Raw genomic sequence first — 27,590 nt, 5'->3', positions numbered from 1 at the left:
GTTTGGGTCCCCACACTGGACAGCCACTAAAAAAAAAAAAAGAAGAAGAAGAAGTTAGTTACGATGTGATTTAAAATCCATTATATCATTCAACCTACATGCAATGAATTGTTATTACATCAGTGATACCAAAAAGGGAAGTTTGATTATAATTCATACCCCCTACTTGCAGAAAGTATTCAAGGTGGCTTATGGTAAAAACACCTAGGCATGAAAGGGCATTACCTATCACTTCTCACAGAGGCTGCAGAAAAGGCCCAGGAAACTGTTAATGAAATGAATGACCACCAGGAGAAGCTGGAGGACGCTGATGCACAGAAGAATGGAGAAGAAGGACACGTGCCAAACGACAGCATTAGAGGGCTCCAGGCAGGTGGAGTTCCAGAGTGAACGGTCATACAAATAATTCCTATCCCAAAAAATAAGGACACCACAGGTTGGGGTATAAGTAAAGATATTCAGACAAGCAAACTCAATAGAAATCTGGGGCTACCCCTGACTCAGGCCACAGGACTGGACTTATAAGAGTGACTGTTACCACCGCATTTGCAATTTTCTGAGCATCAGAGGTTTGAGATGCTACAATGTGTGGCCAAAAGGAGTTTGTAGTCCATCTGCACGTCTTTCTGTCTCTCTCTTTCTCTCTCTGCAAAGACTGTAAATCCATTTACCTGTTATGCAGGTCTTTGAATGGGTAACCATATTTCCAAGCTTGCATCTGATTGAAGGACGAGTCATCAAACATGCAAAAAGGACCATCTTTCAGTGCTACACCAGAAGTGATAAAGCAAATCAAGGCTCCCAGCAAAGCCAGGCCACCTGACAACAGAGCAGTAAGCACCTGCAGTGGGAGGGAAGAAACAGCAGGCTGAGATGGGGCACAGCTACATGGCTTGTGGGGTGATCTGGAGAAGTCTAACTTCTTTGGTGCTCAGGCTTTCTCCCATCCTGTCACAGAGGGATAATTCCATCCATGGCACTGCCTTTAAAGCATACCCCAGGTGAGTGGCTGATGAAAGGTCCCTGGGTAGAGCCAGGAAGAGGTGGGAGAGAAAGGACAGAGGAGGAGAAACAGGGCACTTGGACCTGGCTCTCTCTGATTCAGCAGGCTCTTCAGAGCTTCTCAGCAGGTTTGCATCAAAAATTTTTGGACACAGACTGCAGTCTCAGCTTCTGGGTGAGAGGGGCAGATTGGGTATCGCATGCCTACCTCTGACTCTTCTAAGGAAAAGCTGTATTTTTAAAAGTTTCAAGCTCCGTCCCTGAAGCTCTTTCTCAAATCAATCATAAAAGGAAAGAAGGAGGGAGGGAAGGAAGGAAGGAAGGAAAACAAAGAGGGAGTGGGGAGTGAAAGAGATTGCAGTCAGATTCTAAAATGATTCCAGTTCTGTCACTGTATTTTTCTAATCAAGAGTTCCTTTGGTTATTAGCCTGTGCTCTGCTCCCTTCCCTCCCAAAAGATAACAATGGGTTTCCTTCCTTCACAGATTTCTAGTCTGCTTTCATATTGGCTTTTTTCTTAGAGTCCTGGATTTTTTTCTCCCTCCCAAAGAATGTGTATTTAAAATTTTGAAAAAACTACATAATGTTTTTCCTACAAAGTCATAGAGTCATATTTTCCCACTGATGTCAAGCTGGTTTGGAGCTTGGGAGGGATCAGAGAATGGTGCATAGTAAGTTTTGACTCTAAGTTAAAAGATTCAAGATGAATATGGGAGCTTAGGTCAGTAGTTCTTAAAATGCAGTCCCTGGCCCAGCAGCATCACATCACCTGGATACTTGTTAGAAATGCAGATTTTCTGCTCCAGCCCAGACCTCCTGAATCAGACACTTTGGGGATGGGGCCCAGCAATCTACGTTTTAGCAAAGTCTGCAGAAAATTCTGACACATGCTCAAGTTTAAGAACCACTCACCTAGGGGAAAACCGGGTGTGACTAAGAAATGCGTGGGTGTTTATACTAAATTCTTAAACATATAACTTCTGAGTCAGTGGGGTTTCCAATGTACGGGATGCACATATCAAAAGAGGCTATAGAGTTACTGTAAGGAGGCCACAAATTCATGTATGAGACTGAATAAGCAATGTATCATGCACACACACACGTATGTACTGAGATTTTTCAAATTTATATAGATGCTGCCTTAAATATATTCTGGGTTCAGTTCCATTGTCTGCAAAATGGAGGGGTTAGATTAGAATCTAGTGATTATATGATCTCTGGAAAACCTTCCGGTTCTAAGAAAATATTAATTAGAATAGCCAGAAATTTTCTATCAATAACACATGATTACAATGCATATAACTCATGTCCATATTGTTCAATGGGCTAAAAAAAATAAATAACTCTTCCTCACATTTGTATAGAAATTTATGGTTCACTAAGGACTTACTCCCTTGACTTGCATCAACTCCTGATTTACAGGACCTGAGGCAGGACAGCAACTTGCCCAAGATCTTAGAGTTATTAAGGGGCACAATCAGGATCTAACTTCAAGCCCCAAGACTGAAATTGCCTCTTGACAACTCTGCCTCTAGAATAGAATGAGGAGACAGCCTAGGTGTTAGAAGCATCGAATGTGGTGCTTACACTTTGACAGGGCCCACTCTTACTGAAGCAGCCATATCTCCAGCCCATCAAGGAGATGAGGGCAGCTGCAGTGGCTACCTGGAAAGGAGAGAAGAATGTCAAGAAGAGATTGGGTAATTAATGCTTTTAGCTGTTTCTAGCTGCTGCTCATGGCTATTGAAATAGAGTGGTTGGGCACCTCACATGAGCTCGATTGTCCTATTGGCTTTGACTATTGAGACCCAAGTTTGGATGACTAGCCTGATTTGACTTTCTGGATGCTAATGGTCACACCCAACCTACCTGGTCCCAAACTAAAATCCAGCAACCTTTGACAAGTCTTCCTAACCCTTGGAGCTTCTATGGACCCAGCGCCAGCTTGTTAGAATAAGCTGTTTTTGTAAGGAATCAAAACACTCCTCTTCTGTCACCCCCCAATTTCACCCCTGGGGATACTCGAGGAGTTCACACCCAGGGAAACCCAGACACTTACCATGAGGCCTCCTCCCCAGAGCCCAGAGCCCAGCATGGCATGCCTTCCAATGAGGCCCCTCAACAGGTAGGTCACATCCCAATTAGGAATGAGCAGTGCTGTGTTGGCCCCAGCAGCAAACAGGGCTGCAGTCCCCAAGCTCAGCCCCAGGATGCAGGAGCAGGTCCGTGGGCATGCCATCATGCAGGCAGAGGACAACTTCCTGGAAGTAATGGAAAGAGAGTCAGGGCAGCTCTGCTGCTGGGAGCATGGGGTAGGGGAGCCCTAGTTGCATGTGGTGGGGTGGGGGAAACAGAATGCAGAAGCTATCACCACCCAGGGTCAGATCAAGAAGAGCCGAGGAACTTGCTTAAAAACTCTGCCCCTTATAAATCTTCCCCAGTGAAGGTTTTAATTGCTCCTTTTTCTGCCAACCCCCACTCAAACACACACACACACACACACACACACACACACACACACACTCCATAGCCCATCATATTTTGCTTGTGCCTCTATTATAGCCGGTGACTATTTCTATTTGGCAAAGAAAAAACGCATTTTTAAAGATGTTATTTTGTTGTCCATTCTCACCACTTCTATTCAACATTGTATAGTGCAATAAGAAAATAAAAAGAAGCAAAATCCATACAGATAGGAAAGAAAGAAGTAAAATTGTCATTTACAGATAACATGATCATCTATATAGAAAATTCTAAGGAATCTATCAAAAATTTATTAGAACTAATAGGTGAGTTTAGCAAAGTCACAGAATTAAAGATCAATATACAAAAATTCTATTGTATTCCTGTATACAAGCAGTGACAAGTTGAAAATTGAAATAAGGGCTGGCAAGTTAGCTCACTCGATTAGAGTATGGTACTGATAAACACCAAGATCAAAGGTTTGGATCCTTGACCAGCCAGCCACACACACACACACATACACACACAAAGTGGAATAAAAGGATACTATTTATGATAGCATAGAAAATATATTTATGGATGAATTTAACAAAACATGTGCAAGACCTGTACTAAAAATTACAAAGCATTGCTGAGAAAAATTAAGGAAAACCTAATAAATGTTCATGGATCAGAAGATTGAATATCATGGGGCCGGCCCGTGGCTCACTCGGGAGAGTGCAGTGCTGATAACACCAAGGCCACGGGTTCGGATCCCATATAGGGATGGACTCTTGCTCACTGGGTGAGCATGGTGCTGACAACACCAAGTCAAGGGTTAAGATCCCCTTACCGGTCATCTTTTAAAAAAAAAAAAAGAAGACTGAATATCATTAACATATCAATTCTCCCTAAACTGATGTATAGATTCAAAACAATTGTATTAGTCTGTTTCTATTGCTTATAACAAAATATCTGAAACTGAGTACTTTGTAAGAAAACAAAATTTTTGTGTTTTTGTTTTTTGGTGGCTGGCTAATATCAGGATCTGAACCTGTGACCTCAGTGTTATAAGGCTGTGCTCTAACCAACTGAGCTAACTGGCCAGCCCACTGAAAATGAAATTTCTTGCTTACAGTTTTGGAGACTGGGAAGTCCAAGGTCCAGGGAACACATCTGGTCAAGGCCTTGGTAGTGGTGGTGTCAGTGACCCAGGGGTCTCACATGGCACAAATGGCAGAGCAGAGAGCTAACCTTCTCAGCTGGCTCCTTTTAAAGCCATCAGAAGCACTCCCATGACCACTATTCACTAAGATCAATCCATTCACTAGGCACAGTCCTCACAATCCAATCATCTGTTCAAAGCCCCACCTTTCAATTACCATAATAGGATTTTCCAGCCTCAATAGTTACAGGGGGATTAAGCTTCAATGACTTTGGGGGGCCATTCAATCCACTGCAGCAATCTCAGTCAAAATCCTATCAGGGATTTTTTGTAGAAATTGACAAGCTGAATCTAAATATATATGTAGAAATGCAAAGACCTCTATTAGCCAAAACAATTTTGAAAAAGAAGAACAAAGTTGGAGGATTTTTGCCATGTAATTTCAAGACTTATTTTAAAGCTACAGTAATTAAGACAGTGACTACTGGAACAGCTTAGAAGTAGACCTACACACATAATGATAAATGATTTTTGAAAAACATAACAATTCAATAGGAAAAAGATAGTCTCTTCAACAAATGGAACAATACACATGCAAACAAAAAAAAATTTACCTTGACTATTACTTCATGCCATATTAAAAAATCAACTTGAAATGGACCATAGATCCTAATTAAATTTGTAAAAGAAAAAAGAGAAAATCATCAGGACCTTGGGTTTGACAAATGTTTCTCAGATAAACTACAAAAAGTACAAACCATAAAAAATGATAAGACTATTTCAAAATTTAAAATGTGCTCTTCAAAAAACACCATTAGGAAAATGAAAAGGAAAACCACAGATTGTGAGAAAATATTCACAAGACATATTTTGTGATATGTAAGTTAATGTGAATAATACACATCTGACAAAGGATTTGTATCTAAAATACGTAAAAAAACACTTCAAACAGTTTAATAAGACAAGCAGTTGGATTAAAAACTGGGAAAAAGGTTTGAACAGATGCTTCATTTCATCTCACAAAGAATTAAGAGGGGACTTCAAAAAGTTTGTGGAAAAGTGTAATTAAAAGATTAAAATAAAGGGGCCGGGCCGTGGCTCACTCAGGTGAGTGCGGTGCTGATAACACCAAGGCCACGGGTTCGGATCCCATATACGGATGGCTGGTTTGCTCACTGGCTGAGCGTGGTGCTGACAACACCAAGTCAAGGGTTAAGATCCCCTTACCGGTCATCTTTTAAAAAATAAATAAATAAATAAATAAATAAATTTAAACTTTATTTCTCAGCATTAGCTTCATCAAGTTAAAGACACTTTTGTAAGCAATGATACCACCCATTTAGTCCATCCCTAAAGAATTAAGGGTCTTTGGAATGTAATCATGTCCATGAAGTCTTTTTGACATTATTAACTGAAGGAAAATGGGTGCCCTTTAAAGATATTTCAAGATTAGGAAACAGAGTTCAAAAGGAGGCAAGTAAAGACTGTAAGGTGGATCCCTAATGATTTCCCATGGAAAGTCTTGCAAAATCGCCCTTGTTTAATAGAGAGATGAGCGGAAGTGTTGTCATGGCAGAAAAGCACTCTCTGGGGAAGCTTTTCCAGGAGGGTTTCTGCCAAAGCTTTGGCTAACTTTCTCTAAATAGTCTCATAAGAAGCAGGTGTCATCGTTCTTTAGCCCTCCAGAAAGTCAATGAGAAAAATGCCTTGAGCATCAAAAAAAAAAAAAAAAAAAAAAAAAAAAAAAAATGCTGTTGCCATGACCTTTGCTCTTGACTGGTCCACTTTTGCTTGGACTGAACCACTTCCACCTCTTGGGAGCCATTGCTTTGTTTGTGCTTTGTCTTCAGAATCATACTGGCAAAGCCATGTCTTCTTTTCCAATTCTTCAAAGAAATACTTCAGAGTCTTCTTCCCACTTGTTGAAAATTTCCATTGAAAGCTCTGCTCTTGTCTGTAAGTGATCTGGGCACAACAGTTTGGCACTCATCGAGTGGAAAGTTTGCTCAACTGTAGTTTTTCAGTCACAATTGTGTAAACTGAACCAATTGAGACATCCATAATGCTGGCTATTGTTTCTGCTGCTAATCGTCGGTCCTCTTTAATTAGGGCACAAACAAGATTAATTTTTTTCACACAAATTGATGTGGAATGGTCATCTGCTGCTGTGGGCTTCATCTTCAACAACATTTCATCCTTTCTTAAAATGATCGTTACAGTTGTAAACTGCTGGTTTCTTTGGGGCAGTGTCCCCATAAACTTTTTGTAAAGTATCAGTGACTTTGCCTTTCTTCCACCCAATCTTCACCATCAATTTGATATTTGTTCTTGCTTCAATTTTAGCAGAATTCATATTGCTCTGGTAGAGACTCTTTTCTAACTCGTGCGTTGGGAGTCTGGCTGGTTATCTTAGAGTGTGGTGCTGATAACACCAAGTCAAGCGTTAAGATCCCCCGAACTGGCCAGCCACCAAAAAATAAACAAGAAGCTCCAAATTGATGTCTTTTTCTTCTTAGTGCCTCGAACTAGATCCTGTTCAGACATGTTATAAAAAGTTAGTATGAGCTTATTTTGGTGCAAAATAATTTTGCGATCCATGCATAGTTCTTTCATAATACATGTTTCCATGCACTTTTTTGAGGATCCCTTGTATACGGATGATGCTAAGAACATGAAAAGATGTCCAACACCATTAACATAGGAAAATACAAACTAAAACCTAAATAAGATACTACTACACACTCACTGGAATTGTTACAATTAAAAAGTTGAACTGTACTACGTGTTTGCGAGAATGTGGAATAACTAGAACTTTCATACATTACTGGTAAGAATTTAAATAGTGCAGCCATTTTGGAAAGTGGCTTGGCAGTGTCTTATAAAGTTTTTTTTTTTTAATTTTATTTTGTCGATATACAATGTGGTTGATTATTGTGGCCCATTACCGAAATCTCCCTCCCTCCTCCCTCTCCCCCCTTCCACCCGACAATGTCCTTTCTGTTTGCTTGTCGTATCAACTTCAAGGAATTGTAGTTGTTATGTCTTCTCCCCACCCCCCCGGTTTTGTGTGTGTGTGTGTGTGTGTGAATTTATATATTAATTTTTAGCTCCCACCAATAAGTGAGAACATGTGGTATTTCTCTTTCTGTGCCTGACTCGTTTCACTTAATATAATTCTCTCAAGGTCCATCCATGTTGTTGCAAATGGCAGTATTTCATTCATTTTTATAGCTAAGTAGTATTCCAGTATCTTATAAAGTTAAACCTTCACTTACTAAATGCTCCGGTAATTTTACTTCTATGTGTTTATCCAAGAGAAATAAAAACACATGTCCATACAAACACTAGTACTTTAATGTCCATAGCAGCTTTATTCATAATAACTAAAAATTAGAAATATGAAAACAACCCAAGTGTTCATCAACGGATGAATGGATAAATAAAATCTAGTATATACATACAATGAAATATCATTCAGCCATAAAAAAAGTTCTGCTACATGTATGAAACTTGAAAACATTATTATATTACTATAATATTAATATATTATGATATTTTCATTATGCTAAATGAAATAAGTGAGACACTAAAGGACAAATATTGTGTGATTCCATTTATATGAAATATTCAGAATAGGTAAATTCATAGAGACATTAAGTAGATTAGAGGTTACCAGGGACTGGGAGTGGGGTGTTGTTTTTATTTATTTATTTATTTTGGAGGCTGGCCAGTATGGGGATCTGAACCTTTGACCTTGGTGTTATGACACCGCGTTTTAACAAACTGAGCTAAAGGGGATCATTGCTTAATGATTAGAGTTTCTGTTTGAGGTGATGAAAGTTTTGGAAATAGATAATGGTGATGATTGTGCAACATTGCAAATGTAATTAATGCCACTGAATTGTACACTTTACAATGGTTAAAGTGACAAATTTTATGTTACATATTTTACTATGATAAAAAAAATTTTTTTAATTAGAAACAACACAAATGTTCATCCATAGGTAAATAGAAAAATTGTGCTGTATCCATACTATTGAGTTCTACTACTAGGCAATAAAAATAACTAAACTACTGACACATATAACAACATGAATGAACCACAAAAGCATTATGCTAAGTGAAAGAAGCCAGAAACAAAAGACAACTCACTGTATTCCATTTATGTGAAATTCTAGAAAAGGTAAAACCAGGAACAAAAGCAGATTGGTGGTTTCCACGGGCCAGGAATGGGAGAGAGGATTAATACAGGGGTGTAAGGAAACTTTTTGAGGTGATGGAAATGTCCTATATCAGATTCTGGTGGTGAATACATAACTGTATGTACTGAATCATCAAACTTAACACTTAAAATTTGTGATTCTTATTGAATTTTAATTATATATTAATAAAGTTGATTAAAAATTAAAATGCCATTTCTAGATAAAGTATGAAATGTCTCTTATACTCCTTATACTCCTTTCTCTCCTTTATATTTTTGATGATTTGTGAAGTTCTTGTTTTTTAAAAAATATGAATAAAATAGGACTAGTAACATTTGGGTAGACTCATGTCAATGTGGATCTGAAAAAAAATCCAGGCCATAACATTCCCAGGAAGTAGCCTGTTTCCACTTTGCAGTTTAGTTACATGTCTATCTTTTCCCCTTAGACTCTTTTAATTTTTTTTTTTTTTTTTTGATGGGTGACTGGCAAGGGATCCAAACCCATGACCTTGGTGTTATAAAGCTGCACTCTAACCAGCTGAGATAACCAGCCAGCCCTCTTTTTTTTTTTTTTTTAAGGCTAGTTAAGCGAAGCAGTGGGTGTGAAGGAACAAAGAAATCTGTAACTGGTTGTGAGCAGTTAGTTGTAAACACCACTGCACATGGACCAGTCATCCCTTAAGTCTCTTGACACTCCTCTATAACACATTGCTTTGCACATAATCATACAATTTGTATATGTATGATATAGATCAGAGGCTTTCTCTCTCTCTCTCTCTCTCTCTCTCTGTGATATATCATATATATCACATATATATGATACAGGGTACTTCAAAATTTTCCTGGAAAAATAGAATTAAAATATAATACAGGGCTGGCTGGTTAGCTCAGTTGGAGTGAGGTGTTATAATACCAACATCAAGGGTTCAGATCCCCTTACTGGCTAGTGCAAAAAAAAAAAAAAAAAAATGATAATACGAATCTTTCCATGAACTTTTTGAAGTACTCTTGTACATACAAGTTTATCATATATGATCATGTGTATATATATCTATATATACACACATGCTCATATTTATCACACATATATAATGAAATATGTAAGCGCATAAAGAATTAACCATTATGTATAAAATATATTTGTGCTTGTACAGGATAATTAAACAACATCCATGTTAATTACAACCAATTAAAAAAATAGGTCATTATCAATAATATCATTGAAGCCCCGGGTATACCCTCTCCAGTCCTACCATCTTCCTGGACTCCTTCCTAGGAACAATTATCCTAAATTTTGTTTTTATCACACCTTTTGAAAAACAGTTCTAAAACTTATGAACTCAAATTTCTTTTTAAAGAACTTGGTTAGCCTAGTGTTTTCCATTTGTTCAGACTGCGGCTTATGGTAAAGAGACTGGTGCCAGACACTGCGCTGAGCCAGCCATTTAGTTTGGGGGTATGCTTGCCCCTCTCCCTCACCCCAGACTCCACAGTTCTTGGTGATCTCTGCTTCGCCTCATGTCAGAGCCCCTGCCCATCACCTGCCACTGCCCCCAACAGGGAACTTCCGCTGCAGTTCTCCTACTTGGTTGTGATGAGTGCCATTTACTGCATACCCTCTCCGTGGGGTATTTGCCCTCTAAGCATTTCTCTCACAGTCACTAAATACGACACTCCCCAGACTATCCCCTCATTGAGTGCAGGGCTCTCAATGTGTGTTTCTCTGTGTTGTAGCAAATTAACCATTGAGTATATTAGTAAGTAATGACTTTAACCCACTCCCCTCCCAGATGACTGACATTTTGTCAGCGCCCCAAGTAAAGACCGGTGTGTGGTTGGTCTTTCAAGGGTGAGCTCTAGACCATGGCGTCAGGAGATGCTTTTGTTCAGGAATGCTTTCTGTGCCTTCAAATCATACCACCTTATGATACGAGTAAGGCCTGTCTAGACACAGATCACCACAGTCAATCCCCCTGACAATCTCTTCTGTGGAAAATTTTCCTATCAGGAAAGTCTTAGAAGGGAAACTAAAAATAGTGGACATGCAGAGGGAAACCCAAGAACTTGAGTGTGGCCTTGTGGGTGACCAGAATGCAGAGAGCCCTGGCTGTCCCACTAGTCTTACACTAACAGCACTTGCTATGCTGATCTAAGAGGGCTGGGCCTTAATTTGAATTTCACTTCCTCTCCCTCACTTTGTTTCCCTAGAAATCACAATATGTTGAGAAATACTTCCAAAACCATGAGCCAGGAAATTAGCAAAGAGGTTGGCTAATTTGATATCTGGATCAGAAGGTAAAACCTTAAGGTTGGCTGGTTATCCCAGCTGGTTAGAGTGCAGCTTTATAACACCAAGGTGTCAGGTCTGGATCTCCTTACCAGCCAGCTGCCAAAAAAGGAAGAAGGTACAAACCTTAAAACCAGGTTGTAGGGGAGGCCTGGGTCCTAACCTGAGATTCTGGCTGAGTAAACGAATCACCGGCCAGATGTCTGGGCAACACTCGAGGTGATGGGCTAAATGTTTTGGAGGAAGAGACTGCAAATTCTCTGTGTGCCTATATGCTTCACTCAGCACTTAGCCAGACTTTTCTTTCTTTTCTTCATCAGTTAGATATTTACTAAGTGACCACTATCTGTCAAGCACTATGCTAGGGGTGAGGGATACAACAGTGAAAAAGATACAGTCCCTTTTCTTGAGGAACTAAAAGTCTAGTGGGAACACTGACAAGGCAAAAAGCGTTTGCAGTGATAAGTGCCAAGCAGAGGTGTCCGACTTAAGGTATAATGGAAGCACACAGAGGAACACTTAATCCTAGCCTGCAGAAGCAAGGGAAAGCCTCCTGGTGGAAGTGCTGTCCATGCTAAAACTTCATTGACAACAAGGCATTAGAGAAAAGTATTCTAGTCATATGCAAAAGCCTGAAGTGGACAGAGAATCTGAGGCCAGGAGAAGTTAAGTGAATTGCCAAAGTCACACAGGGCTAAGTGACAGAGCCCAGGCTCGTCTGAGTTGGAAGTTTGTGCTTTTAAGGGCTAGGCTGTACTGCTCCCGGGCCATCACCTCACTGGACCCTTTCATCTCTCCTTACCTGCATCTGGCGACACGAGTCAGAATGGGCGAGGGAAAGATCCTGGAGAAGGGCTCTCTCTTCAGAGTGGCCTGTGCTCCTGCAGTCCCAGCCAGGACCCCTGCAGGGCCAGACCCAAAGGTTCTTTTCTCAGGACTCTTTCCAGGAGGGTCAGGGAGGATCTGTGTCTATATAGAGGTCACCCAGGCATGTGAGTGTGTGTGTGCAGCCCCATCACTGCCCACGGTCCTCTTTTGAAGGAGCTTCCTCTCCCCAGAGAGCGCTCTGCTGATGATACACTCTCTGCTCACTTTCATGTGATTCTAAGGAAGGAAATAGGAGGCCTGGCCTCAGGAGTTAAACGTCTTAATGAGTCATTGGATGTACCCATGAGAAACACCTCACCCTCCATCCTTCCCCGAGCAGCAACACTTCTCACACACCAGCAGCTCCGAGCCTCATCTGTTTTACTCTTCACAGGATCTGGGCTCTTTGGAAGAACAGGGCCAAGCAGAGCAGCCACCATTTTTTCTTTATCACCCTCACTTTGCTCTTAGCTGACTGGGTGTGTTGTATGGTCCCTGTACTACTAGCCTTCTAGCTTTCGTGTTCAGGCTCCAGGCCGCCATCATCTTGTACCACAGACACACCAAACTGCTGAGCATTTTTTTTTTTTTAAAGATGACCGGTAAGGGGATCTTAACCCCTGACTTGGTGTTGTCAGCACCACGCTCTCCCAAGTGAGCCACGGGCCAGCCCTAAAACTGCTGAGCATTTTGAGGTGCTTTCTGCATGGGAGATCTATGGTCTTCTTTTGACAAGATCCTATTTGAAGTTCAGTTCAAACATCCCCAGGAAAGCCTTCCCTGATTTCTTCACTCAGTTAGGCACTTCTTTCTCTGTGCTCCTATTTTTTTTTTTTTTTATTTAGGTATTATATAGATACAGTAAAATGCACAAATCTTAATTATAAAATTTGGTGAAGTATTATACATATGCCCAGGTGAACCACAACACAGATCAAGATATAGGACATCTCTGAATGCTCTGTCGTGCTCCCTCTCATCATTATCTCTTGTCCCCCATGTTAACTTCCATTTTGGCTTTTATCATCATCAATCAGTTTTTGGCTGAATTTTATATAAATGGAATCATACAGTATCTCTTTTGTGTCTGGCTTTCTTCACTCAATATTCTATCTGCAAGATTCATCCATGATATAATTCATTCTTTTTTTTTATTGCTGAGTATTGTTCCACTGTATGACAATACAACAACTTATTCTACTCTTGATGTACATTTATTTTCAACTTTTGCCTATTATAAATAATAAATATTCTTATACATGTCTTTTGAAGGAACTATGCACTAATTTTTCTAGGGAATATACTTAGGAGTAGGATTGTTGAGTAAGTGAATATTTAATTTTGGTAGATATTGTCAAACAGTTTCTGAAAACAGTCTCCCAAAAACAGTTTATGAGAGTTCCTGTTTCTCCACATTCTCACAAACATTTTTAATTTTAGGCATTCTTGTGGGTGTTTAGTGGAATCTCCTTGTGGTTTTAATTTGCATTATCTTGATGAGTAAGCCCCTTTTCACATATTTATTGGCTATTTGGAGATCCTCTTTTGAGAAATTCCTATTCATGTCTTTTGCCCATTTTTTATTTGTTATCTTTTTCTTACTGGCTTGTAAGAGTTAATTTTAATTCCAGATATGAGACCTATGTAAGATTTATGTATTGTGAATGTTTTCTCCCAGTCTGTGGTTTGACTTTTCACTGTTTTAATGATGTCTTTTGATGAAGAGAAGTTATTGATTTTAATTAAGTTCCATTTATCAATCTTTTATGGTTGATGCTTTTGTGTTCTGTTTAAGAAATCTTTGCCCACTTCTCACTATATTTTGATTTATCTATGTTGTTTATATCCTTCTTACCCCACACTACTGAAATCCTTGAGGGCAGGGGCTGTACCTTATCCTGCTCTGTATATCTTAATCTTAGCCTGGAGGTTGAAACATGGTAGGAGTTCAAGAATAACTTGAGTAATGAATTGATTCATGCACCGGTTAAAGTAACACAATAGTTTCTGCACATCATGATCTGATGATAAAAACAAACAAAAATTACTGAGAAAACCCTTGATGTACATATCTGAGATGGGATCATTATAACTGGCTATTACAGTTTAATTCTTTTAGACTGCATATGAGCTTCTCTCTGTGTAGGAATGGCTTATCTGACAGCTGACACTCTCATATGGATATCATTAAAATGGTGCTTGTGAAACAAAAGAAAATGCTGGCATTTGGCTTTAACCCCTTAAAGTGCCAAACTTAGTGTGGGGCTGGTGATGGCAGCTACAGGTCTTTGCTCCTTAGGGTAAATTTGTGATGATTAATTCAATGATTAATCTTAAGAACAAGACACTTCTTTAAGAAATTATATACTTGCAATAAACAGGTCTACTAAGTAAGGCCAGCATTAGGTCAATGTCTTCACTTCCCTGTGGTAAGACTTCACGGTCATTGCCATGAAAGAACTAAATTATTACCTTTTTACAGATATGTTAATAATCAGAAATTGGCTCTATTGGAGAGATATCCACTAGTTATTACTTGGTGGTATGTCTGGGGGGAACAAATGGGAGTCTAAGGGCACACATTATGAATGGGGACTGAGGTAGGAAATAATGTCATAAAAGTAATGCATAAAAGGCCTCCTGGGCTGGCCAGTTAGCTCAGTTGGTTAGAGCATGGTGTTGATAATACCAAGGTCAAGTATTCGGATCCCCATACTGGCCAGCTGGCAGAAAAAAAACCCCACAAAAAACACAAAAGGCTTCCTAAGGTTGAAAGGCTTGGGAGAACAGGATAAAAAGATGTCCCATTCTGGGGGATATTGTGGGGTCTGGAGACGGGATTTGAGCAAGGAATAGAGGAAGTTGAGAAAATGGAATTCACTGGTGGAAGCAACGGGGAAAAGATGATATAGCTAGACAATCAGGCCAGCTGTTTTCCAGTCTTCCTCAGATAAGAGTGACAGACTAATCAGCCTCCCTGTGGGTGGGCTCCAACCTCAACTGACAGCTGACAAAACAAGAGAGCACATTCCCTTAACTGGAGGAAGGAAAAAAAGGAAGGTAAGAGATGTTGAAAGAGCTGCGATTTATACCAGTCCACTGAAGAGGAAGTTTGGCCTTCTTTTTTTTTTTTTTTTCCCTCCTCATTAGTTATAAAAATATTGCAAACTTAAATCCACTAAAATTAGGCTTCCATTTCTGACATTGCACTGAAACTGTTCTTGGTCTTCAATGACTTCGTATATCTAATCAACACCTCACTGTCCTTCTTACTTGATTCCTAGACATTAGACATAGCTGGCCATTCGATCTTTCTTGAACATTCTCACCTTTAGCTCCCTTGACACCCCCTACCCCCACCCCCCGCAGTGTTTCTTCTCTCTCACTGGCTTCACCTCCTTGACTAGGTCTGTTCATGGTGGTGATCCCCAGAGCCGGGCTCTAGGGCCCTCTTTTTTTTTTGGCAGCTGCCCTGTAGGGGATAGGGCCCTCTTCTTTAACTCTTCCCAGGTGACCTCCATCATTCTCATAGTACTAAATCCCAACTATAATACTGATGATTTCTCAAATCTCTAACTCCAGTCCATCTCTCCTCCAAGCTTCAGACACATCTCCAACTTCCAGTACTACATCTGCACTTGGAAGTATCACAGTTAACACATCTAAAATGATTTCCCCCTCACCAAATCTGTTTGATCCACCAATCTTCCTCACCTCAGTAATATTACTACCTACTCACCTGCAGAAACTTGTCATTCTCAATTTCTTTTTCCTTCATTCCCCCATATCAAATCCAACAGCAAGTGCTTTAATTTCTATCTTCAAAATACATTTCTAACATATACAGTCATGTGCTACATGATGACGTTTTGGTCAACAGAACACAAATACAAGTAGGCCCATAAGATTATAATACCATATTTTTACTGGACCTTTTCTATTTAGATACCACTGCGTTATAATTACCTACAGTATTCAGTACAGTAACATGTTGTACAGATTTGTAACCTAGGAGCAACAGGCTGTACCATATAGCCTAGATGTGTAGTAAGCTATATCACGTAGGTTTGTGTAAGTACACTCTATGATATTAGCACGACAACAAAATTGCCTAACACATGTCTCAGAACATATTCCTGTTTTTCAGAGATACTAACTATACATGACTTTCTAGTCCATTGCCATTACTTTAGCCCAGGCAAACTGTTTTTATTTATTTATTTATTTTAAAAAGATGACTGGGTAAGGGGATCTTAACCCTTGGCTTGGTGTTGTCAGCACCACGCTCAGCCAGTGAGCCAACCAGTCATCCCTATATACGGATCTGAACCCGTGGCCTCGGTGTTATCAGCATCACACTCTCCTGAGTGAGCCATGGGCCGGCCCCAGGCAACCTGTTTTTTACTGTGATCATTACAATAGTTCCTATTCTTGCTCTCTTCCAATTCACTCTCCACATAATAATGTTTTCTCTTTACACTCAGAACAGTATCCAAGCTCCTTCCTTAAAAAGGCCTAATAAGACCTTGTATGATCTGGCTCTTACTTCTTTTATGCCACTCCCTTTGCTCACTACATGTCAGACAATTGGACTTCTCTCAACACTTCAAATACACCAAACACTTTCCTGCTCTGTGGCCTTTGCATTTGTTGTTCTGCTCGAAAAGTTTCCTACTCCTATTAGCAGGGACCATTTTCTTTTCATCCTCAGGTCTCAGCCTAAAACTTAACTTCACAACATCCTATTTAAAGCAGAATTCTCTACTTTTTTTTTTTCTTAAAGATGACCGGTAAGGGGATCTTAACCCTTGACTTGGTGTTGTCAGCACCACGCTCTCCCAAGTGAGCTAACCGGCCATCCCTATATAGGGATCCGAACCCGTGGCCTTGGTGTTATCAGCACCACACTCTCCCAAGGGAGCCATGGGCTGGCCCCTTCTACTGACTTTTTCTTTTTTTTTCATAGTATTTGAATCAAATCTGTATCACTTGTGTTTGACTGTATTCCAACTAAAAAGATCCTTGAGGGCAGGAACTTGAGGGAGTCTGTGTTGCTTACCACCACGTCCCGTGAGGCTTGAGCAGGGGCACAAGAAATGGCTCCACAAGAGGATAAGGAGCATAAACTGATCACTGGGGAACTGCTAGATAAGCAGTGATCCCAGTTTCTATTATACAATGGAATCCTATCTCCTGGCTATTCTCCCATTTAATAACTATTTTTCCTTCATTTTTTTAAAAGTACATTTTATGGATGATGTTGGTTGTAAAGCAATTTTGTGTATGTACAGACTTAGCTGAAGGCTTTCTCTTTTTTAAATTAATTTCATGTACATTTACATGGAGTAGTTTGTTTTTTCAATATGTGCATATATTATATATTGATCCAATCAGAATAGTTAGCATATTAAACATTTTTTAAAAATACTCTTAGGATAATTTATTTCTGCTTATATTTTTTAGAAATTTTTTCCCATTCCTGTAGATTTTATTTTGTTGAGTATGTGAGTTTTTTAAAAATGTATTATTGGAACATAGTTGATTGTATATATTTGTGGGGTACAGCATTGAATATCAACACCTGTGTACAATATGTGATGATCAAATCAGGATAATTAGTATATTCTTCATTATACAATAATGTAATTGATTTTCAGTTCTGTTTTCTTCTCTTAAAAGTGTAACATATTATTGTGATTGCTGTATCTTTCTTTCTTTTATTTTTTATTAGCTGCCACATATAAGTAGGGACATGCAGTATTTCTCTTCCTGTGCCTGGCTTACTTTGCTTAACATGTAACACAATATAATAGTATTTCCTGGCTTTTCTCCCATTAAGTAATTATTTTTCCTTCAGTTGTTTAAGCTGAGTCCTTAGTCAGTCATTATTGCTGGTTTTAAATACCAGACACTTGAACTGCCCAAATATGTCAAATATAGAATCATACTTTCCTAACAAAGCTAGCTAACCTAATGTTTTCATAATAATTCAATCAACATCTATAGAGTACTTACCCTAAATGTTCAACATATTGCTAAGAGCAGAGAAAAAGCTAGTAAACACTACACTTGACAATGGGACTACAAACTAACCTTTGTCAAAAAATATTAAGTGCCCTAAACACAAGAATATGAGGGCAAGCTTTTGGGATCTAAATTACATTAATGAAAGTAATATCTGGAGTCTAGCAAAAACAATGACACAAAAAACTTATACTGAAAAGGTTTTGTTTTTATTTCCAAGATCAAATATTACAACAGAACATTTACATGTATTTATAAAAAAATGCAGCAGTTGAATTTATAGATCAGAGGTTTCCTTGAGTTTGGTCCCCCTCTCAGCACAGTGAGCTGATGTCTTCAAAAGACTTATCGTCCCACTCCCCTCCCTCCCCCACCCAACCGTCCCACCCACCCTCCCCAATTCAAGTTGCAGTATTAATATAAAGCAACTGGGTACAACACAGCAAGAATATTCACAATTTGGTACTGCCAAAACCAGAGGATCACCAACTGAAAGATCCTCATTTCAGAAAGTATTTACCTATAGACTATGTGTATCTATAGATATGTCAACACCCAGTTATCTAAGATTTCCCTGGTTTTAGAGCAAGTGGAAGTGCCATTGAGTCTTAGCCAGCAGTTACAGCTCTGCTTTACCTAATAGCATGTCTTTCTTTTCCTACAAGTTTAGATTTTCTGCCGCCTTCATGTGTCTTCACATTTAAGGCTTTCCCTAGCACCTTTATCACTTACTGGATATACAGGAGGGTCTCTAATGTGTCTTCAACAAAAAAATTTAGTGGGTGGTCCAGTTGCCCCTTGCTCACTGGTCCCAAAGCCTTCTTCCCACTTTTGGGAAGAGCTGCAGAAATAAATGTATCTCCTAGCACCATGGATTAAACGCCCAGAAAACTGAGAACTCAATGTGCATTTTAGGGAGCACTTTCTCTTTGTTATCTTCTTGCATTCAGTAACAAAGTTATACTACAGATTAAATTTAGAGCCTGTCCTGCAATAAAAATGTAAATCTCAGTAAGACCACCCACTTTGTCCAGAATAAGTTGAGTACACAAACATCCCAGGGAATCTCTAAATACTGTTAGGAACTGCATGAGAAAACACTTTAAAGCAAATACCCCAAGTTGACTTCACTCCCCGACCCACCCTTATCCCCATCCCCAAACAAATTTCATTCCTTGATTAACCTCTCTGAATATGATGGGAAGTGAGGTTTGGAAAATGACATGAAAAATGTTTAAAAACACAACTAGTGAAGACATGCCAGAATTGGACAACCCAGATGACTCAAAACACATTGTTCAAACTGAACTCATACAAAGCATGCACAGAGCCAACAAACACTCCTGAGAGTTTCCATGGAACAATCAATACCTACTTGAAAAAGAAATTTAAGGATTAAAAAAAAAAAAGACACCAGATGCTTAAAATTTGTTAACAATCAAAAGGAAAACTGTTCTTGAAAAAAAGATTCTTAGAGGAGTGAAGAAAATTGTGTCTAACAGAGTCATGCCAAAGCTCAGATGGAAGCCCCTCAAAGTTTAAGTAACATGTTAACATCAATTGGTACTCATTTCTCTGTATCTAAGACCAGAGGATTATCTAACAGTTTTACTGTTTCCCAGAAAGTGTCTTAAAGAGCCTTTCCAAACTGAAGAGACAAACCTAGGAAAGTAACAAGGTTCAAGTCCTCAAATAGGTTAAGATAAACAGCTCCTACTGCAAGCTTGCTACTTGTTAACTGAAAAATGGAGGCCACATACTTCTTTCACTCTAATTAGTAGGTGAAAGGGGATTTTCTGGTGGCAATGGTCACTCCACATGAGGCTTAACTTCTAGGGCAATAAGTTATCAAAAAGTTCTTGTTAAAAGCATATGATTAGTGTCATAAACCTATTTATATTTTGAATCACACCATTCAATTTACTGATATTTTCCATTATTAAGAACACAGAAGTTTTGGGAAAAGCATACTCTAAAATCATTTTGTTGAAAATGCAAGCTATCCAACCGTGTATCAACATTCCAATGTCATTAACTTCAAATGGATCCTGGTGACATGCACTATAAAGCCAGCTACTTTGATAGAGGGAAAAAACCAGAATGGCAGGAAATGGTTCCAGATCAAGAATCTCTCCCTTATCAATTAAGATTCCCAATACTGAGTCTATGTAAAAAAAAAAAAATAATAATAATAATATTGATTTTAAGGAAGGGAGAATTCAATTCCAGGTCAGAATTTATCTAATGATGTGAAATGTTTCCTATTTTATTTACTACATCTAATAAATGAATGACTCATGATAACCTAGTTAGATTAATAGCTTCTTTTGATGGAGATAAAATATTAGTTACATTCAGTCTGGGTTAGCTTGACTACTGTCTCCATTTGAAAACCCAAGTGACCTTACAGGGGATATAAAACCTTAGGGCATTTTGATCTCTATAGAAGAAAAACCATTACACAAACAACAAAAACCTGCTGTTTGTTGGCAGAGAATTAAGTACAAAAAAGTAACTTCCCATATTTATAGATTAATGTGATTGTTCTTAGGCAAAATACTGCCATTGGTATTTGCATTTTTAATCCTGCAAATAAATCTGGTTACCTTTCAAAAATACCTCATTACAGAAATGCCAAACTGTTTTATTGAAGTAGTGTATATTGGATTACCCAACTATATACCCTGACATCATACAGCAAAGAAAGGTCTATACCAAAAATCAACATGTTTATGACAATGGTTGAGGTTCAGCAATCTGTAGGTCAAAAAAAAGAGAAGGGGTTTCATAGAGCTAGCTATTCTCTATTTGGAATGAGAATTCTTCTTAAGTAGAGAGAAAATGAGCTATAAATAGGATGTTTGCCCCAAATTCTTCCTTTGTATATTAATTTACAAAAAATGAAAAATGTTTAGAGTGCAGTCTTGTAATACCAAGGTCAAGGGTTTGGATCCCTATATCAGCCAGCCACCCACACACACAGACACACAGTTACATATTAAGACTTAGAAATGGACTTTCTTAAACACAGCCAATTATATTAAAAATCAGGACTAATACTCACAGAATGGATGACAAAAATCAAGAATAGAGAATGGAGAAGTAAAAGAGAGTATGATTTAAAGATTTTCTAATAAGGGTCTCATCATCACATCCAATAATCTAACCACATACATTCATTTCATGGGACAATTACCCAGGCCATCATAATCTCTATTAAAAAAAATATTCTCTAGCAGGATTGACACATAGGTGAGTCAAAAACCAAAATAACCATCACTGAAATACCAACTCTCTATATAATAGGAGAAATCAATATATTGGTATGGTATTCTCTGGTTATTTTTAGTTCTAAAGAACATTCTTGCCACTATTCTAAAATGTGTGCTGTGCAAAACTAAGTTTCATGGCAAGACAATAACTGAAATGCTAAGCAAGGCAAACCAATGAAGCTGAATATTCATAGTACACAGCTGTCTTTAAGTAGCCTATTCATCAAGGCTTGTATTATTGGAAAATTGCCATGTTCATCGAAGGGCTGGTTCATCCTACCCTCATTACTTTTAAGTTTTAGTTTTACATGAGAAATCACTTATTCATCAACCTGCACTCCATGATTTACTATTGAGTAGTTAAATAAAAGATGGCCAGAAAAGGGGGTGGGGGGGGGTGGAGAATGACATAATGAAGATACACTCTGTGGGATAAAAAATATTTTTAAAAGTCAGCCTAATGGAATCTTGAAAAAGTTGTTTCTGCCAAAGCCAAGAGTGAATTCTACAACTTACACAAACCAATTTCCCAGCAATTGTTCGGCTGATGCTTTCTTTAAAATTTAACTCCACTGTCAGTGACATATTTGGTTCTCTAATTACAATTTAGTCATTCTCAACACTGATCAGGCAAACAGCATTGTTTTCCAAAAATTGTTTAAAAGATCAGTACTATATATTATTATACTCTCCTTTTTGGAGATTTCAGTCATCACAGTGAGGTTAGATCAAGTTACTGGGCAAGTGATACCTGGACACAGAAAAAAAGCAAAGGATTTGATTAACAAGTACACTTTTAATCAGCCTAGGGATGATGTATAATAAAAGGGAGAGACTAAAGCATAAAATTCCGGAGTGGAAAAAGACTTTAGAGATAATCTAATTCAGTGGTCTACAATATGTGGGTTCTTAAGAGTTTCTGAAAGGGGTCTGTAATTCCATGTGCACATTTACATTTTCTCTATCTACAGAATTAATTATATTAAGTTAACCCCACAATTCCCCACCAATGCCAAGTTTTAAAATGTTAAATCCTTTTACTTGAAAAGGCTGAGAACTATTAATCTAGTCCAATTCATTCATTTTCAAATGAGAAACCCAAGACTCAGAGGAAAACAGAGATTTACCAAGATAAGAGTTAATTAGTAGAGCTGTTACTCAAGTAGACTTATACCTATAGTGCCCTTTCTGCATATCATAAACAATATACATTTAACTTGTATCTGGTTAGAAAACTATATTTTTCAGTTGCTAGTGGCTCTATCTGGTATTTTTCCTAAGCATCCAAGTAAGATCCCTGCTAGGTAAGAATCTTTAGTCTTGGGGATCAATAATCCTTCCCTACTTGGTGGGTATTGGTTATGCCCTACTGATAAATTTCATGCCCTAAGTTTAGTAGTTACAACAGGTGGAGCTAAAACATATAGGTGAGTCAAAAGAAAATTTGAGTTACAGTGTTTGTCACCTTTCAGAATTTGAGTCTCCCTAACTGAATAAAACAGGCAGGAATCAGAGCTTAGATTTCAAAATATTTCCAGTATTAAGGACTCAATACCTAATTTTGCTGACTTGTAGAGTTAAGGAAGAATTTTATAGATTTCAAAACATACACATAGAAGTTCAATAATCTGGTATGGATAGGACATAGAAAAGATAATTCTGAACAAGTTTTAAAAGGTAATATTCTTTTTATCCTTTCCATTTATTCTTGGCAAAAAACGACAGTTATTTTCCCTTTCATATTTCCGTGCCATCACTTTTAAAAAACAATTAAAAATAAGCCTCTCAAAATAATGGCATAAATAAGAATTTATATATAGGCATCATCCCACAGGCTTTATTTCAACTACTCCCCCTAGCTTTGAAGAAACAAAACTATATGATAATCCACAAGGCAAAACAATGAGAAGATAACCATTTGGGCAAGTTGATTCCCCTGTTATAGGAGAAAACAGCCTGGGACTGAAGAGAGCATGGAACTCTGGATTCTAATTTTGATTTGCCATTTACTAGCTATGACATCCTGAACAAGTTCTCTGAACTTCAATATTCATTTTCTAGGGTTCTTAGGAAGATTAAAGGAGAAAATGCATGTAAAGTACCTAGCACATGCTAGTTACTCAAAATTAGTTCTCTGTTCATTCCTCATTTGGCACTTTTTTTTCCCCCTCTTCTCTGGTCCTTTCCTAAAGCAAATCCAAAAAAGTACTTCTCTTCACTTTTTTCCCACTAGTTTTCATTCCATCTCCCTGTATTTTTCTCTGGTCACTCTCCAAGTCTATCTTGTTCTTTTCCTCCCTACCATTTAAACTCTCTTTCAAGCTGTTTCTATTATCTACAAGGAATGATTGGCCTCATTTAATCTATTCAATAAAACCTCTCCCCCAGAGAGCAAAGGAACTTGCAGGGGGAATAAGGCAAACTGGAGGAAGCATACTCTCTAAGTGGATTAAGTTCTTGAGCAAGGCAACACTCCTTATTTACTCTTCTCATGTACAATCCATAATCCCTCCCCATGGGCCTCTATCTCAAACCCCAAGATAATTACACTCCTGCCTCAAAATAAAATAAAATAGTCTACATCTTGTACTCTAAACATCCTGGTTGCATGAATGTTATCATGCCCTTCCTCTTACTCAAGTTACTTTATGTAAACTTGGTCATCTCACAGTAACCCAAGCTGAAAAAGTCACTTTGGTCTGTTACAAATGAATATGCCAGTGCTGACAGTATCAAAAAGAACTACATCTTTTCATTAATAAACATGTTGTCTTGGGTTCCCTGGACATGTTTTATAAAGAGAAGCTACTAGGTAAGAGAATAAAACAGAGTCCTATCGGGAAAATTCTCAACTCACATTTTTGAACAATTTAGGCTTTGGCTGTGACTTTGCAGGGAGTGGAGATGGGTGCCATCACAACACAAAGCTGACTGAGCATACCCTTACTTCTTACCCTGTGCCTCCCTGAATTTTTAGATTTCTGACCTTGTCTACCACCAATTTTTTTTACCCTCCAGTGCACCTTTGATAGTTTACAGCTCTCTTCCTCAGATAGCAAGTATGTTATCCAAGTTCAGAGATACAATTGAGGAATTAATATGAAAACCATATTTCCTCAATAAACCAGAAGCTGCTAGTTGAGCCTTGAGAGAAAGCCTAAGAAAAACACCAAAGTGGTATTACTTAGTCACCAATCTAAAGAGAGAACTTAGACTCAAGGTATAAATGAAATTGTAATTATATAAATATATTTATAAATATTTATACAATTATATACTTATACATAAGTACTTACACAGACTTAGAAAAAAATGTAAGAACATTAATTCAAAAGGACTCACTGAAGAATAAACAGAATTTTCCATGATTTCCTTGAGGAGATACATAACTCATTCTTTAGAGAGGGTCCTTCAAAATCCAACCATTAGAATCCATATTCTATAATTGTGTACTAGCATCACATAGCATCTTTTTTTTTTTTCTTTATATCCCCTAGTCACCAAGAAAGCAATCTTAAAGTAGGTGGGAACCTAAAGATCTCTGAACAATAGCAATTTATGTTACTCAAGTAGAAGAATCAATCTAAATCCCCAAATGACAAAATAGATCCATTCTATATTATGGTTGTATAACAAGCTGAAGTTCTGATTTTGCCACCAGAATCACTACCACCCCTTCAGAGGACTTTATTTAAAGCTCAAAATAAGAACTGAACATACAGTGAAGCTGACAACAGTAGTATATAGATTCAAGATGGCCTCTTCTAAATAATACTGAAAAAAGCTTTCACCAACTACAATTTGAATGTGGCTTTTGTTGGCAGGAAAAGCCTATAACATCTGAAGATTACTGGTAATCTCCATCATTCCTCTTACTAAATATTGTCTTATGAATTGAGTTTTTAAAGGTCTTCCCCTTAGAGAAGCTTTCTGTTTTGATACCTTTTGAACAAAAACAGCATGTAGAATTAAGCTCATTCAGTCGCTAGAGCCTTTCAGAGACTACTCCAACCAGCGATAAAAATGAACATTATTTCTAACCAAAGGAACATAGTTAGCAACTCTCAGCTTCATGTCTTCTTTTTCCTCTGGGACATACATAAGTATGCCTTAAAGCACATAGGACAATTAATAACCACAGTGATTACAATTACAAGCCATTTTACTGCATGATTATTGAACAGCTGCATTCCTATAGATCACTGTGTATCCAGACAATGAAGGGGCCAAAGAAACTAATATGCTGTACTGGCAAAAACAGCAAGCACCTTTCTATCCCAGTCACCACAATGTGCTCACTAAATGTCCACTCCAGGACTAGCAGGATCAATACAGTTAATAGAGTAATAATGAAGAAGCTGTCTCAGGCTAGGACACTGAAAGCCACCCCACGCTACTCACCCTACATTTGACACTCATTCTGCCAATAACACATATCATGGAAACAATTCTTGTAGCTGGAAAGATGGCAATCCTTTGGAAAAGATTTTAAATATGATAAACAGTAATTATAAGGGATACTTTTTCAATGTAAACAAAAGCCTCAATATTTTTATATGATACTTCCTACCTGAAGAACAGAACAAAACAAGTGTCAGAGAACTTCTTCTGCCTACTAAAAATGTGGTCTTACAGAAAAGGGAGGTTGTTCTTATTCTGAATCTAGCCATTTCTTTGCCAAGGAGTCTGAGGAGTAACATTATCAGTTGATCCCAAAAAAGTGCCGTGCAAGAGACCACTTATTGGAACACATATTTCCTGCTGCCAATACTAGGTTTTATCCTTACACTTCCATTTGGTCACCAGATTAGGTAAGAAAGAAAAAAAGTGGGGAAAAAGGAGAAAATAGCAAAGGAAAAAGGGGGGAGGTGGGGAAAGGGAAAAAGACTGATTATAAAAGAAAAAGAGAATAAAAGTAAGAGGAGGCAGGTGACTTGCTTGTCCAACTTTGGCTCTATGGTCCTATGAGCCAAAATGCGTACTTAGTGACATGGTATCTCACAGGAAAAGGGAATAAAGGGGTAAGCTGAGAGAGGTCAGGTTATGGTGTTAATTTCTTTCCTGTACAAAGACAGTCTCTTGAGGACAAAGGCCTGCCTCTTGTAATGTAATGTCATAGTCCAGATGAGACAGTTTCCTTCGAGGGAAGTTGGTAAGAAGTTCAAAACGTTCATTTGGATATCCTTTAGACTGAACATGCTTCACCAAAGCCTACGAAAAACAAGAGAAAGACAAAGCTGTTAGATGAAAATAAAAGGAAAGAGCATGATAATGAATTAAATAAATAACAACATTCTTTTTTGTCCTGTTAGATGAGATATTAAGTGTAAGTTATTCTTTCAGGTAACTGAAGCCTACCCTGGCGAAGGGCCAATATAACCCTTTGGATGGGGAGATAATGTATCTGTATCCAATAACTTAGGGCCATTAAGTGATACTGAAATATACAGGGTTATTACTGTCATCCCAATAAACACACCCAATCACTATTTATATAATTATTGTCCTCATTTTATTTGATCAGTTTTCCTTCCTTCCTTTTATAGGGAAGATATGGCCTTTATTCTACCTACAGCCAATCTTGCCATCTATGCACTGAATCCCTTCTTGCCATTTCAGAAACATGCCACTACAAAATATCCCCTTTTATAGGTTTCTTCAGCATCCCTTTCTCTACAGATGCTTTCCATCAGGCTTAAACATGCTGCCTCTCCAATCACCTTTTTCCCACTGAATACTGCCCATTCTTCCCTCCAGCTTCACAACCAAACTTCTGAAAAAGATGGTCTATACTTGTTCTTTCCATTGTCTCATCTCCATTCCCTTCCAAACACTAGGCCAGGGAGGCAGTCTGGGTATCAGCACCAGCAACCAGACCCTACTTGCATTCCAGTCACATAGTCTTCAAGAATCAGCCTAATTATGTACTGTCACTGTGAATGGCCAGGTATGGACACCTGACCCAAGGGGGATTCATTCTTAGGCTAAGCTAAGCTAGTCAGGCTCATTCTCTTTTCTAGCAGTTGAAAAACACAGAGGGAAGGCCCATCAGCTGTGGATTTTAGATGAAACGGTCCTCAGCATCACCATGACGGACCATGCACAAGATGAGGAGTAAATAAAAGCCACCAATATACAGAAAGAATGGTGTGAAGCAGAGAATCACAAGGAAAACCTAAAAGGCCCCACAAGAGAAACATGGACAAAAACAGCCTTGGTTAATAACCACTTTGTAGTTCCAGCTACTAGGAAATCCAAGAGCCCCACTATTGTCTTCAAATAGCCCCACTTCTTTTGCAGGAGTAATAATTTCAGTTGGGTTTCTAT

At 38.3% G+C, this 27,590-nt stretch overlaps 2 protein-coding genes across 3 annotated transcripts in view; both read right to left on the bottom strand.

Moving 5' to 3' along the window:
* Nucleotides 1-228: 228 nt before the first annotated feature.
* Nucleotides 229-12,510, bottom strand: TM4SF19 (transmembrane 4 L six family member 19). Its single transcript, XM_063108067.1, has 5 exons — nucleotides 12,428-12,510; nucleotides 3,062-3,263; nucleotides 2,590-2,667; nucleotides 672-841; nucleotides 229-409 (listed from the first exon to the last, which is right to left on the bottom strand). Exons 1-5 carry the CDS (start codon nucleotides 12,508-12,510, stop codon nucleotides 229-231), a joined length of 714 nt encoding a protein of 237 aa, XP_062964137.1.
* Nucleotides 12,511-24,564: 12,054 nt separating this feature from the next.
* The window catches only part of UBXN7 (UBX domain protein 7), a 67,020-nt gene continuing 63,994 nt past the window's right edge, over nucleotides 24,565-27,590 (bottom strand). For both annotated transcript variants that reach the window (XM_063100999.1, XM_063101000.1), the window contains one exon: nucleotides 24,565-26,474. In XM_063100999.1, the coding sequence (XP_062957069.1) occupies nucleotides 26,313-26,474 (162 nt within the window). In that variant the 3' untranslated portion in view covers nucleotides 24,565-26,312. The remainder of the gene's footprint in view (nucleotides 26,475-27,590) is intronic.

This window comes from Cynocephalus volans, chromosome 1 (assembly GCF_027409185.1).
Source record: "Cynocephalus volans isolate mCynVol1 chromosome 1, mCynVol1.pri, whole genome shotgun sequence".
NCBI lineage: Eukaryota > Metazoa > Chordata > Mammalia > Dermoptera > Cynocephalidae > Cynocephalus > Cynocephalus volans.
This window is presented reverse-complemented; position numbering and strand designations above follow the sequence as displayed.

Coding starts and splice junctions, on each gene's coding strand:
- TM4SF19 (XM_063108067.1), bottom strand. CDS start 12,510: ATGGCGGCCTGGAGCCTGAACACGAAAGCTAGAAGGCTAGTAGTACAG. Junction 3,264..12,427: donor CCCAGTCAGCTAAGAGCAAA/GTGAGGGTGATA, acceptor CATTACTTCCAG/GAAGTTGTCCTCTGCCTGCA. Junction 2,668..3,061: donor TCTGGGGAGGAGGCCTCATG/GTAAGTGTCTGG, acceptor TCTCCTTTCCAG/GTAGCCACTGCAGCTGCCCT.